The sequence below is a fragment of the Tenebrio molitor genome, chromosome 4, assembly GCF_963966145.1.
Source record: "Tenebrio molitor chromosome 4, icTenMoli1.1, whole genome shotgun sequence".
In the NCBI taxonomy this organism is placed as follows: Eukaryota; Metazoa; Arthropoda; class Insecta; order Coleoptera; family Tenebrionidae; genus Tenebrio; species Tenebrio molitor.
This window is the reverse complement of record NC_091049.1, coordinates 8,191,146-8,204,004: the sequence shown is the minus strand read 5'-3', so window position 1 is coordinate 8,204,004 and position 12,859 is coordinate 8,191,146. Positions and strand designations below refer to the sequence as shown.

General features: G+C 49.5%; 2 protein-coding genes across 2 annotated transcripts; one reads left to right on the top strand and one right to left on the bottom strand.

Moving 5' to 3' along the window:
- Window positions 1-897: 897 nt before the first annotated feature.
- LOC138127990 (uncharacterized) lies at window positions 898-6,642 on the bottom strand. Its single transcript, XM_069044169.1, has 7 exons — window positions 6,532-6,642; window positions 6,313-6,483; window positions 6,077-6,266; window positions 4,662-6,032; window positions 3,788-4,609; window positions 2,103-3,669; window positions 898-2,047 (listed from the first exon to the last, which is right to left on the bottom strand). The coding sequence occupies exons 1-7, from the start codon at window positions 6,543-6,545 to the stop codon at window positions 978-980; spliced, it is 5,205 nt and encodes a 1,734-aa protein (XP_068900270.1). The 5' UTR covers window positions 6,546-6,642; the 3' UTR covers window positions 898-977.
- On the top strand, window positions 6,583-12,837 carry LOC138127988 (uncharacterized). The gene is made up of 4 exons (XM_069044167.1): window positions 6,583-6,918; window positions 6,969-7,781; window positions 7,831-12,065; window positions 12,113-12,837. Exons 1-4 carry the CDS (start codon window positions 6,687-6,689, stop codon window positions 12,779-12,781), a joined length of 5,949 nt encoding a protein of 1,982 aa, XP_068900268.1. The 5' UTR covers window positions 6,583-6,686; the 3' UTR covers window positions 12,782-12,837.
- Window positions 12,838-12,859: the final 22 nt, after the last annotated feature.

Here is a 12,859-nt window from a genome sequence, read left to right as displayed (position 1 = left end):
ACTTATGATCTAAGGAGTACCTTCCTTATTTTAAATCTTCAACAGATTTTATTCTCATCGTTAAAGGAAAGTAGTACCTGGTAGATGTTCTTTGATATCTTCTTTAGTACTCCTATGTTTTTAAGATTAATTGTCGAAGCTTCACTATCTTATTAAGTAGTACCTCATTTTACTTTTATTACAAATGACCAATGTACCTAGACAATAATTTTGCTAAGTGGTACTTCAATTTACCTAAATGTCTCTTGTTTTTAGCTTTACATCTATGTTAAATAAATAAACTCTTCTTCAGAATCTATAGCAATTTGATTCCTCTGAATTAGTACTCGTAGGTAAGTACCTCAATGTTTTTCAAAAACAAATATTTTCGTAAAACTAAACAATGCTCCTATAAAAATTAGGTTACTCTAGTTTTTAAAAACAACATGTAGAGATAGTTTCTCTTGGTGGTACCTTTCCTAGATTTGTTTTTTCTGAATTATGTTATTCTGATTTAACACAAAAATTATTTTAATAAACTGCATATTAAAATACCTAATACTTGGAAATGATATCTAGAAGATTTTTAATAGGCAGTACTGCATCTTAGATTTTCTCTTCTTATTGTTTTTTTTTTGCTTAGAATAATAATTTGCAAACAAAGAAATTGATATTAATATGACTGTCAAACTCATACTTATTGGTAAGTACCTTATATTAAGTGGTACCTCCTCCTAAATAACGATTTCTTTTGTTTATCGTTTGTCCTAGACTTTGTTAAAACAGAAAAAACATTGTTTAGACTGTGAACCACAACACTGACCTAGCCACATATCCAGCAGGACACTTTTACTGTAGTACCGTGCTTGTATAACAATAAAACCTGTTCTTTTTCAGTACCAATAAACTTAGTCAAAGTGATTCTTCAACAGAATAATATTTATTTATTTCCAAAACAACACAGTACTCAACACAAATACACAAAAATGTTTGTAGCGTCATGTGATCGACTTAAGTTCCGACAATCCCACATCGAATATGTAAAAGTCCCCGCCCCTAAGCGTCAACGTCATGACATGCAACAACCTGTTGACAGTCGTGGTCCTCAATATGTACGGTACTCCAATATCTTTTTCGACGAACATGTGCGGTCCCAAGGTCTCACAGTCGTACAAAAAGTACTCCGAGTCTTGCACTTTACCGAAAGCGTAGAGTCTTCTGTCGTGTTCGCCTTTGGTGACGCAAATGATGCCGAAACGTTTGACGTAGTCGTCGAAGAAGAGTCTCAGTGCTTTGTACAAGTTGAACTGCTTCAGTCTGACCAAGAAGATGGTACCTTCGACCACTGGAGTGAACATGACCCGGAAACTGTAGGGGAAGATGATGCAGTCCTTTTTGACATCCTCGAAGGCCACTTCGTAATTCTCGTTGGTGATGTCTTTGATGCACTCGCGGAAGTACGTATCTCCGTTGACCAAAATGGAGTCCATGATGGCCACCGTCCAGTCCGCCAAGTCGTAGATCTGGATCATGCCCAACGCCACCACCAGATTCCCCAGAGTCTGCTTCTTCCTCGTCTCCTTCGGGAACCTCTCGTCCAGCGGACTGATGGTCCCGAAGAGCGAGAACAAGTCGTCGGGGAAGTCGACGTACCAGTTGTTCCAAAGCGGGTACTCTGTCTTGTTCATCCTCCAGGACCACGGGATCGGGTCCACATCCAGCCACGACAACTCCTCGTAGAACGGTTTACCCACCATCTCCCCTTTTCTCCCTTTGGGAATCCGGTACTTCTTCGTCCTGTTGCTGATGATCACCTGCTTGGGGGCCTTGGTGATCGACATGATCTCGAAGCAGTGGAAGTTGTAGCTTTCGCCGCCACGAACCAAACCTGACCTGATCCTCCGGACAAGCTTTCGGAAGTTTGTAAACTTGGTCCAAGAAGCCTTCCCGGACGAGTCGTTCGGGTCGAAGAGGTGGTACACGTTGTCCTCGACGCTGAGAGCGTAGGCACGATTGGGGAACTGCAAAATGAAGTGTTCGTGCTTCTTGGTCAGCATGGTTTCGATACCTGAAGCAAAGAGTGTCCCCCAAGATTATCTACAAGACCAGTTCTATCTACTCACCTGTTCTGAGAGTTCTCCTGGATTGGTACGTCGAGAATTTAACTCTATTGGCGACGATATCGAACAAATAGTCGTCGATGAGTATGTTCTTGATGAATTTCTTGGAGCAGACCTCGAGGTCATCTGCGTGGCTGAACACGTGGATGCCTTGCTCTACCACAGTATCGATCTTCCGGTCGTCCCACTTCTTGATTGGATTGTTCAAAAGCATGAGACACGCGCACAGACACACGAAATAGTCTTCTTTGAGAATCGGGGACAGTTCTTTGGTACCACCGAGAGACTTGGTGCCTTGGATCTTGTAGAAGCCGTTGACTAGATGGTACCCCATCTTCGGTGGGGGTCTCTGTTCTTCCGGTTCCTTTTTCTTCTTGTAGCTCTGAATGGGGATGGGTTCGTCTTGGTCGGCACCTTCCGCCTGTTCTAGATGTTCTTCTTCTTCCTCACCTTCGGCTTCTTTGGGAAGACTCTTGACGTGGCATGAACTCAAGACGAAGCGGTTGTACTCGACGTTTTCTTCAATTTCTCTTTTGGCTTTGTTATGGATGATTCGCGCCACTAGAGAGTTGATGTCTTTGAATCGGGCCAAACAAGCTACTCCTTCATTGGAGGCACCTTTCCCCAAACCCACTTCGTTGTTGCCGAAACCATCGTACAGATAGAATAGGTGGTTTTTGCAGAAGAGAGCGCACGAGTACGTGGGAGTGACCAGAATGCCTGAAGCCCATTGGGGGAAGAGCATGTTGCTGATGGCCATCGCCAAAATCCTCGGCTTGATGTAGGTGTCGAAGATGTAGTTCACTCTGATGCTGAAGTCGGTTTTGCCCAAACTAATCCTCTGGATTTCGAGCTTGTAGTTCTGGTCGTACCTCGTGTTGGAACTGGTATGCAGTTCCGCCCCACACTTGAGTACGTAGTCCACCACATCCTTCGACCAAGAGTCTATGGAGTACTTCTTGGCCACCGCCGCTGCCATTATGCAGACGAACGGGGCCATAAACTCCAACTCAGTCCCAAACTCCGCGATATTCATCGACCCCAGTACTATCTGACTCCCGTCCGGCAAGTCCAAGAAGTTGCTCTCTTTGGCCAACTCCTCCGAGAGAGTCACGTCAGGCTCTGGCGTCATCTCGAACTCGTACATCGCCGTCATGTCTCTTTTGCGCTTCTTGGAGATGGCCGTGATGTCGCGTACTATGGTGGGTACTTCTTCATCGGGTATCTCCAAGTTGAAGAGTTCCGTGTTGACCTCTTCGGATATCCTGCTCAAGAGGGAGTGGGACCCGACTTGGGCGTAGTCGGACGCCGCCATGTACCAATCATCGCCGCCATCTTCCCCGTATCCTGCCTCTTCTGCGGCGACGCTCTCCTCCATGGAGGCGTCGTACGACCCCGATGCCTCGCCCGAAGCCGACCCCGACCCCTTGGAGCGGTCCTCTCCTCCGCGAGCCTCACCTTCGCCTCGCTGCTCCATCTCCTTCTCCTCCTGGGTCAAGTCGAAAGCGTCCAGGTCCATGAACTCGATCTGGGGCTCGCCCTCGGGGTCCTCGGGGAGGGGCGGTTCAATCTGAAGTGTGACAGTAGAGATTTCAAGATTTTGACAAGCGCTGTCAAATTTTGACACACAAATAAATTTGTTTAAGAGATAAAATAGGACCTAGAGAGGAGTCTTGCGGGACACTTACTTGCGTATCTGAGAGACTAGGTGAGTCCAGGTCGGCCACGAACTCTTGGTCTGGAGGAGTCATCTTCGGGAGAGGCCTCGATGGCACTTTGTGACACATCGGGGGCAAATCCTCCATTCCTATACTTCTGACAGTAGACCCCACCTCCAGAATCGAGTCTTCGGGAAGTTCACCATAGAAGGTGGCTCTAGTGGCGTAATCAACTGTCACAGACTTGTTAGTAGCTTTGCGTTTTCCTCTCTTCATCTTGATCTTCTTGAAGTTCTCTATGGGGTAGTCGTTCATGGTGAGACACCTGGGGAAGAGGTCGTTGGTGGCAGGGTCACGGTGGATCTTGCACACCTTCATGGCGTGCACGTGGAAGATCATGTCTTTGTGGTCAAAGTTCGTCGATATCGTCGTTATCATCGAGTTCAGAGTGGTGTGCATGGACACGCAAGCCGAACCATCTCTACACTTGAGTCCTTCGTTGTTCCTCGAGTAGGGGTCGAAGCAGTGGTAGATGTTCCTTTGTTTCCACACCGCGAGGGTTGAATTGTCGATCTGCACTATCGCGTTGGAGTTGGTCTCGAAGAACTTCTCCAAACGGTCCAGAAGCACGCACTTGCTCTTTTTGAACATGAAGTCGACGAAACGATTCGGGACGATGTAGATCTCCACCACGTAGGGTCCTATGGTGAAGACTGCCGGCAAGTCGTCGACCTTCACCTCCTCGATGTGGTCGTTCTCGATGCACTCGAGGAACAACTGGTTGCCAATGAGTGTGATCTTGTCGACGGTTCCTCTGTGCCAAGAGCTCGGAGGTGTGATTTTCGAGTACACCTGCAACCAAGCAAAATCAATGGGGACCAAATCGGGCGTGGTGGAGGCCCACCAGCGCCACCGCAGCTATAGTGAGAGCTTGCTTGTTCCGCGAGAAGCCGAAACACTTGTCGGCTAGGTCGAACGAGCCCAGAGCCACTGCTTTCTCCTCGTCCAACACGTGGAAGTTGTCGACCTCGGGGATCACACCCGTGGAGTCTACCTCTTCGGCATCTCGTGACAACACTTTGTACGCCTTGATCGAGTAGATGATGAACGGAGTGTTGTCCAAGTCGGACCGGTTCAGCAAGACTGTGACCACGGAGGTGGTGTCGTAGAAGTTGGCCATCAAAGCTGTCCCCCGAGGGTTGGAGAAGAGATCTATGGTTCTGGGAGAGGCGTCGAAGAAGTAAAAATGCTTGTCTTTCCAGAGGGCGACGTTCAAGGTATCCGTCTGGAGGATCCCGGCGGAGTACCGGCCGAAGAAGATGTTGACGGCTTTGGTCAGGTTATAGATTTTCTTGTCGTCGGAGCGCACCATCCCCGAGACCTCCGGTTCGCTCACCACGAACCTGACCTTCTTGCGTCCGAGCTTGCAGTACTTCTGCAAGTCGGAGGTTTTCAGCTCGACGTTGTCGCCGTGCAAGTGCTGAGAACCAGCGCTCTCCAGAAACAGCTCGTTTCCGGCTTCTAGAACGTCATCTATGTCTGCTTGCGTCCACTTGTCTGGGTGTTTGAGGATCGAGAAGCAGTAGGCAGCGATGGGCATGCAGATTCCTTGCCTGTTGCGGCTCAAGTGGGTGAAGTGTTCGTCGCCTTGGTGCCCCGTCCCCATTTTGACCCCGTAGTAGAAGGTCTTCAGAGTTGGTTGTTTCAATCGTGTGAAAGAAAAATTCTCGAAAGTACCCTTCTTGATCTTGCGCTTGGGTCTCTCGTAGCGCTTGATCTCCGAGTCTCGGCGGAACTTCTGGACGAGAGTGCTGATGAAGCGGTCTTCCTCTTCGATCGGTTGCTCTTCACCTTCACCCTCTTCCAGCGCTGCGAGCATCCTCAAGTCTTTACTTCTGATTGACGTGCTTTTGGACAACTGCGACACTTTGCGTCGGAACTGTTTGGTCAAGTAGTTCTCTGGAGGTATGTCGTACAACTCTTCGCCTTCGCCCATCTGGACTATCTCACCCATTTCGCCCATCTCTCCCATTTCTTGGATAGTTGCCAACTCTTGGGCCATCAACTCTTCAATTGTAGGGCCTGGAGGTGGTTCAGGTTTCTGCTTCTTGCGTTTCTTCTTTTTCTTCTTAACGTTGATGATGGTACCACTTCTGGGTTCTCTATCGAGCAAGTCTTTACGCTTTTGAGCTTCTGGATGAATATCGCTAGGCGTAACGGAGGGTTTGCGAGGGAAAACTTTCGCTCCTTTGATCTCAGCCGAGGGTGCCTGGAACTGAACCAGAACCACGTTTTGGTACCGAACCATCAATATCTCACCCTTATGTCCAGTTTTGTCATGTTGGCCGGACTTGGCATCTTCACAACGTCGTACTTGCAAAAATGTAGCTGATCTTCATATTCTCTTCTACGCTCTCTGTCCAATCTCTTCTGCTTCCTTGTCTTAGGAGCCACGTATTTGGTACCAGCGGGGATGCTCGTGTCGTGAGTAGTCAAATCCACCCTCGTACTAAAATCACAAGCTCAAGACAAGTTTTCAAGGGTTGCGTCATTACTTCAAAGAGGGTTGAAGCGACACGTCATCTTCATCTTTCTTCACCTGTTTGGGTTTAGGCTTGTGGTGACTCTTGTGGTCCCGACGAGTCTGCTCCAAGACAGGATCGGTGTCGTAGAAGAAGGAACTGCCGGTCGTAGCCTGGATGCGACTCCTCTGGCTGCTGTCGCCCCTGGAAAAAGCAGTACTGATCCATGACTCACCCCAACACCAAATTTACCGTTTTTTATCCATTTTTACTGAAATTTTGATGGAAAATTTCAAATCATCTAAACGTCAAAAACAAACAAATGATCAGTCAATCAAAATAAATTTCAAAAAAAAATTTTTTGGCGTCAAAACATCGGTTCAAAATTCTTAGTGGAAATTACAAAAATGCAAAAAAAACCGGTATCGAAGTTACCACAGACCGGCAAGAAAGCGCCGGCGAAGGGGGCGGCGAAGCCTGCAGCCAAAGAGCCGCGAAAGGCGTCGCCGAAGCCGCCCCCAAAGCTCGACTCCCCTGGGGCGATGACCAGAGACTGGGTCGAGCTGCAAAAGGATGTGTTGATTTGTCCAGGGTCGTACTGTCAAGGGCACAAGAGATTCAAAGGGCACAACCAGCAAAGTACGACTCTTGACTGGTAGTACCAGAGTACTAGTAGTATCTCGTTGCAGGTTCAGCTGTGTGTATAGTCGCGTGCGCCTATGCGGGTTTGAGGAAGATGAACACTTGGACGAAAGGGGTCGTCGATGAAATCCTCGACATCGGTACGGCGCTGTACTTGAAGAGTCGACAAATATCCGACAACAGGTGTCTAACATACGTGGAACCACCAGAAGTTTACAAGTACTTCTTCATCGACAACGTCAAGGTTTCCATGAGGATTGGTGTAGACCTCGTCACTGCGAGAGTACCAAGAGATTCTACCATGTTGAATCAAATGGAAAATCTGCTAAGCAAATTTTTTGCCAACAATACTTCGGGTATCTTCGCTTGTCAACAGACGTACCTTGCTATTTGGAAGTTTGATAAGTACTACTTCATTTTTGACCCGACTGAACACAATCTTCAGGGCGGAAAATGGGACGGAGTACTCGGCATGGGATTTTGCTACTCCATGAGATTCAGGAGTATCAAGCACTTGGCTGATATCATCTTGAAGAACTGTCCTCTCAAGCCAATCAACAAGTTTACGATTTATCCTTGTCGCGTGGAGAAACACGTGGTGGTCAACACTACTCCTCCAGAGACTATAGAGTCTCAGAAGCCGCTACCACCCGAAGCTCCCAAACCTTTGAAGAAGAGTCGCTTGACGCGATCTCCGCCTTCAACAATCAAGAGTAAAGTCTCGAAGACAGAACAGAAGAAAGAGGAGGCAGCGCAAGGGGACCAAGGGCCCCAGGGGGCGATGCAACCCAAGAAATCAGTCTCCAAGTCGATGATTCCTCCAGAGAGGCCTAGATTGAAGAGTGTGACAAACTTTGTCGGTTCGTTGGTCGCGTCTCAGTTGTACAAAACTTAATGTGCATTTCTTAGAGTTGCTGATGAACAGGGTGGGCATCTTGCGCGCCTCCACTCACAACAAAGACCCCAAATTCACCAGGTACTTGGGGGCTCAGAGCCTTGGGGATGCCGTCGCGGCACTGACTATGTTGCGACAACACAAGTCCAAGCACTGGATCCGGACAATCCTCGACGAGGTTCTCAAACTGGGTGAAGTGATCCACCACGACTCTAAAGATTTATCAGCGGGTCAAGTTCCCACGAAGATAACTCTCAACGAGAAGAACTACAGTCCTAAAATAGAGAAAATCAGCGCTATGGGGCGGTTGGAATCGAGCGACGACAAAATCCTGAACCTGGAGCAAGCCTTGAGGGACGTGCTGATCGACAGCGACTGTTGCATCTTGATGGGTCCCAGCATTATAGCCATTTGGAAAGAAGACAACAGGTACTACATGTTCGACCCGGAGGAACGCGACACCACGGGGAGGACGTCGCTACCGGAGCAACCAGGAGTAGCTTGCGTCACGTGGTTCTCCCAGTTGAACGATTTGGTCACGCTGTACATGCACAACACCCCAAAAGCTTACCACAAAGACAGGTTCATTGTGAGGAAAGTCGTGATCAAGGACTACATCCAGATGGCCGAAGACTGGTACAACTTCCGCGCTTTGACCTTCAACAAGTGGATCCTTCGGGGCAACTTCAGCCAGCAGGACCGCAGATTCTCTCCAGAATCGCGCAACGCGCAGTGCACGGCTAACGCAACCATGGCTCTGACCTACAAAGAGCTCAAGCAGGAGCAGGATTGGGACAACAGCACCGTGGATGACGTTTTGATCAGCGGAGACGAGTTCTACCGAGGCTGCGTCCAGACCCTCCAAGAGTGCGGAAAGTTCAAGCACAAGTACCTGATGGTGGACGAGCTGAACCGTAACTTCGACGTGCTGAACAAGAGAGTCAACCTGGAGATCGACGACTGTCTGGTGAACGGCGTTATCAACGCCAAGAGCGACACCGGGATACCCAATTTGAAGAGAGGCTTCGAAGAGTTCTTCTTGGAAAGCGAAGCCGGGATCGTGACCGCCAACTTGCAGTCGATGGCCGTGTGGAGGCGTGACGAGACTTACTACTACTACGATTCGCACAGCCGCAACGAGAAGGGCGTGGTTTGTGGATTTGGCACCGCCTGCATCCTGCGATTGGTCAACATCGACGACTTGGCCAACGCCATGATGACCAATCTGGGCCCCGACCGTCAAAACTTCTACAACATCAGCCGCGTTGTTGTAAGGCTGATCGACTTGACCGACGAGGGAGTGGTCAAGCCGCCTCTCCACTTCTACGAAGCTTTGAACGACTTGGTCGCCATTTTGCGCTCCAACACCAACGAGAAAGACAAGAAGTTCAACATCAACTCCGGCAAGCAAACTGTTCCAATGTGCTTGGCCGCTCTAGCTTTCAACTCTTTGTCACCGTCGTTCGACTGGAGCAAAGACGATCTCGACGAGATACTCACCATTGGGGACAAACTCTACGTGGAGTCGATGGAGGCCAACTACAACGAAGAACTCTCCGAGGAGATGAACGTCGACGACATCTCCACCGTCAACGTAAAGAAGGACTTGAAGATTGGCTCCAACAAGTTCGAGTTGGAGATCGAAGAAGTCTCGTCGGGCAACCTGGAGGAGAATCTCAAGGAAGGAATCGAGGGTCTGAACGAGAGGGTGGCGAGCGAAGGCAACGAGGTCTTCCAGTCGATTATCGAGTCGCAGTACATGACAGTGTCGATGTGGCGCGACGACAACTTGTTCTACTTGTTCGACCCTAGACCCCGCGATGAGAGAGGTCAAGTCTACGGAAAGGACGACTGGAGTGCCAAGATGGTTTTCGATGAAGAAGGGTACGAAGAAGAGGGTGAAGCAGCCGATAATGAAGCAGACGAAGCCAAAGAGGATGAAGACAAGTGGCAAGACGACGACGACGACAGAGACGAGATGGCGGGAGGAGACAATCTGGGCGAGTACCAGAGCGAACAAGTAATGGAGACAAACTACGAAACCAAAGGCGACGATGACGCTGACGGGAACAAAAGTGACGACGAAGACGACAATTTTGACGACGACGAGCAGGAAGGAGAAGAAGAAGCACCGCCCTCTCCTCTGGAGAAGAAGGGGTCAACGTTTTGGCGCCTCAAAGAGGAAGAAGGAAAAGCTTGCGTGATGCGATTCAGTCAAGTGGATGACTTGATAAAGCACCTCTTGGAGAACTCCCCCCCGAACCGTCGCCAAGAGATCGACTACTCGTTGAAGATGGTCAAAGTTGCCAACACTCCAGTCCTTCACGAGATCTTCGATCCGGAAGTGGAAGACCCGCGGGATGAATTCGCCGGCGACTGGAACGAGTTCAAGGAAGTGGACTACGGCAAGTGGATACTCAGGAGCGTAAGAAACCTCAACGATGAGCTCTTCCCCGAGGTGAACCGCGGCAAGCAAGAGATTCCCATGTGCATGGTGGCTTTGGCCTTCGCAAGTCTCTACGCTCTGAGCAAATTCACCCAACCGGTCGTCGACAGCATCCTGGCCTATGGGGACCGCTTGTACACCCTGGCCTGCAAGATGCGAGCAAAAGAACTGAAAGAAAACAAAGATCTAGGCTTGAGCGACGAAGAAATCGAAGCGATCCTCAAATCTGTCGAATTCAGGATTATGGACTACCCCAAAAACATTTGCATGGGGGAGAAGCTCGTCAAGTGGGAGGCTAAGATGGAGGTGATCCTGGGCGATACCACCTCCAAAGAGCCCGAAGCCATCCCCAACATACCAAGTGGTCTCACCACGTTCTTCGAAGAGCATAAATTCGGGATTTTGGTGTGTAGGGAGTATCCAGTAGCGGTGTGGAAGCTCGAAGACATCTTCTACATGTTCGACCCTCACCCGACTGGACCTTCAGGTATCAAGTCTCCAGTGGGGGTGGCTTGCATCAGTCGATTCAAAGAAGTGGAAGATTTGGTCACAATCTATCAAGGCAATTTGCCCAAATACGGCAACAACTTCTTCGAAATTCACTCGTTTAGCTTCACCAAAGAACCGTGCGTAAGGGAGCGACACCCTGAGGAGAAGGAAGAAAAGGCGCCGAAACTGGGAGGATTCAGTCCTGTGACGGCCGGAAAGAACATCTTGAGAGGAGAGGTGAAGCTCGACTGCACCAAGTACGACCGTGGGGTGCACATTCACAGTGCGGCGATTGCTTTCGTCGCCTTGGCGTTGTCCTTGAACAAGGAGCCGGACACCTGGACCAAGATCATCATCAACGAGATTTTGACAGTGGGGGAGGAGCTCTACAACGACACAATCGACAAACTGGGCACCAAGTTTAATCCTTGGGCTGACAAGCTCGACATCTGCAGAGTCAACACCGACTTCATGATCGGCAGGTTGAAGGTCAACACTGCCATCCGCTTCACGGAACAAAGAGGAATCGTGGACGTGAAGAACTCCAAAACTCCAAACCTGCGACAAGGATTGGAGAGATTCTTCGAAGAGAACTCCCACGGGATTCTCCTCGTCGACAAGCTCATTCTCCCAATTTGGGAACAAATGAAGGACAAAGAGGTTAATATCTATATCTTCGACCCCAACTCGCGCGGTGCCACCGGACTGCCGTCCCAAGGAGGCATGGCCTGCGCCATGAAGTTCTGCAACGCCAAAGTCGCCGCCGACCACATCATGTCCTGTCTGATGGACGTCGACAAGACCAAGACCGAATTCGCCATCATTCCAGTCGAGATCGTGGTGGGAACGACCAGGACCAAGAGGAAGGTGTGCAAGCTCCTCACGACGAAACCAGTCGTCGTGATGGAACCGCCGAAGCCGACGCCCACACTGAAGAGGACTTTGCCTTGCCCGTGCAAACCTGCGGCAGTGCCAAGGACGTCCAAACTAGAAACCAAGACCAAGTTCAAGGGTTCAACGATGACGAGACCTGCACCAAGTCCCATGGTGACGCCCAGAGGAGCTTCCAAAGGGACTACGACTCTCGCGACGACATCCAAAGGAGCAACGAGCACGTTGAGGACGACCAAAGCGCCTTCAACTCTGAATCGTTCAACTTTGAAGACGCCAACTCCGGCGAAGTCGACAGTAGTGAAGACGACGACCACAACGATGACAACGACGTTGAAGAAACCACTAGCGATGTCGACCAAACCTGTCACGTGTCCGGACAAGGCGATGATACTGGAAGAGAAGAGGACCTTGCGCAAAATCGTGAGTACCACAGTTAGATCTAGACCCGTCTGAAATTTTTTTTCCAGGCTGAGGAAGAACGAGCGAGGGAGGAAGCCAAGCGCTGCGCTCTGTTGGGCAGAAACGCCATCTACGAGATCAACAACAACGAAGCGATAGTGCGAGGTCTGCGAGCAATTGTCAAAGACAGAGAGTTGCCAGTCAACGTCGTCGCTTTCGTCTTCATGAAGGTGGCCACAGATTTGGCCAAGTGGACGTACAAACAGATCGAATTGGTACTAGAGACAGGGTACCAACTCTACGTCGACTCTTTCAACGCTTACAAACCTCCAACTACAAAGCTGACCCTGCAGCATCTCTTGAGACGCGTTCTGTTGAAAGGCAGCGAGGTGAAAGTCGAGATTAAGAAACCAATACCAGCGGGGCTCTTCAAGAAAGAGAGCATCTTCACCACTTTGACTAATTTCTTCACCATCACGAACTTCTGCATGCTAAGCTATTGCGACTGCTTGGTCTCGATCTACTTCAAGTCGGGGTACTACTATTTGTTCGACCCCTACAGTAGAGACCTCAACGGGAACAAAGCAGACAAAGGGGCCGCCATGTTGATGAGATTTGGGGACTTGCAAGTTTTGGCGGATAAGTTGGTAGCGAACCTGCAAAATCCGGAGGACCCACCAATGCACTACGCTCTGTTGGTCGTAGCGATACAGAGCGTGGAGCCTATAGCTCAGTGAAGTGTACATAGCGTAACTTTAGTGCCGTACTGTAATAAATAAAGCCGATTTTGAAAGTTGTTGTTTAGTCTGCGGTTC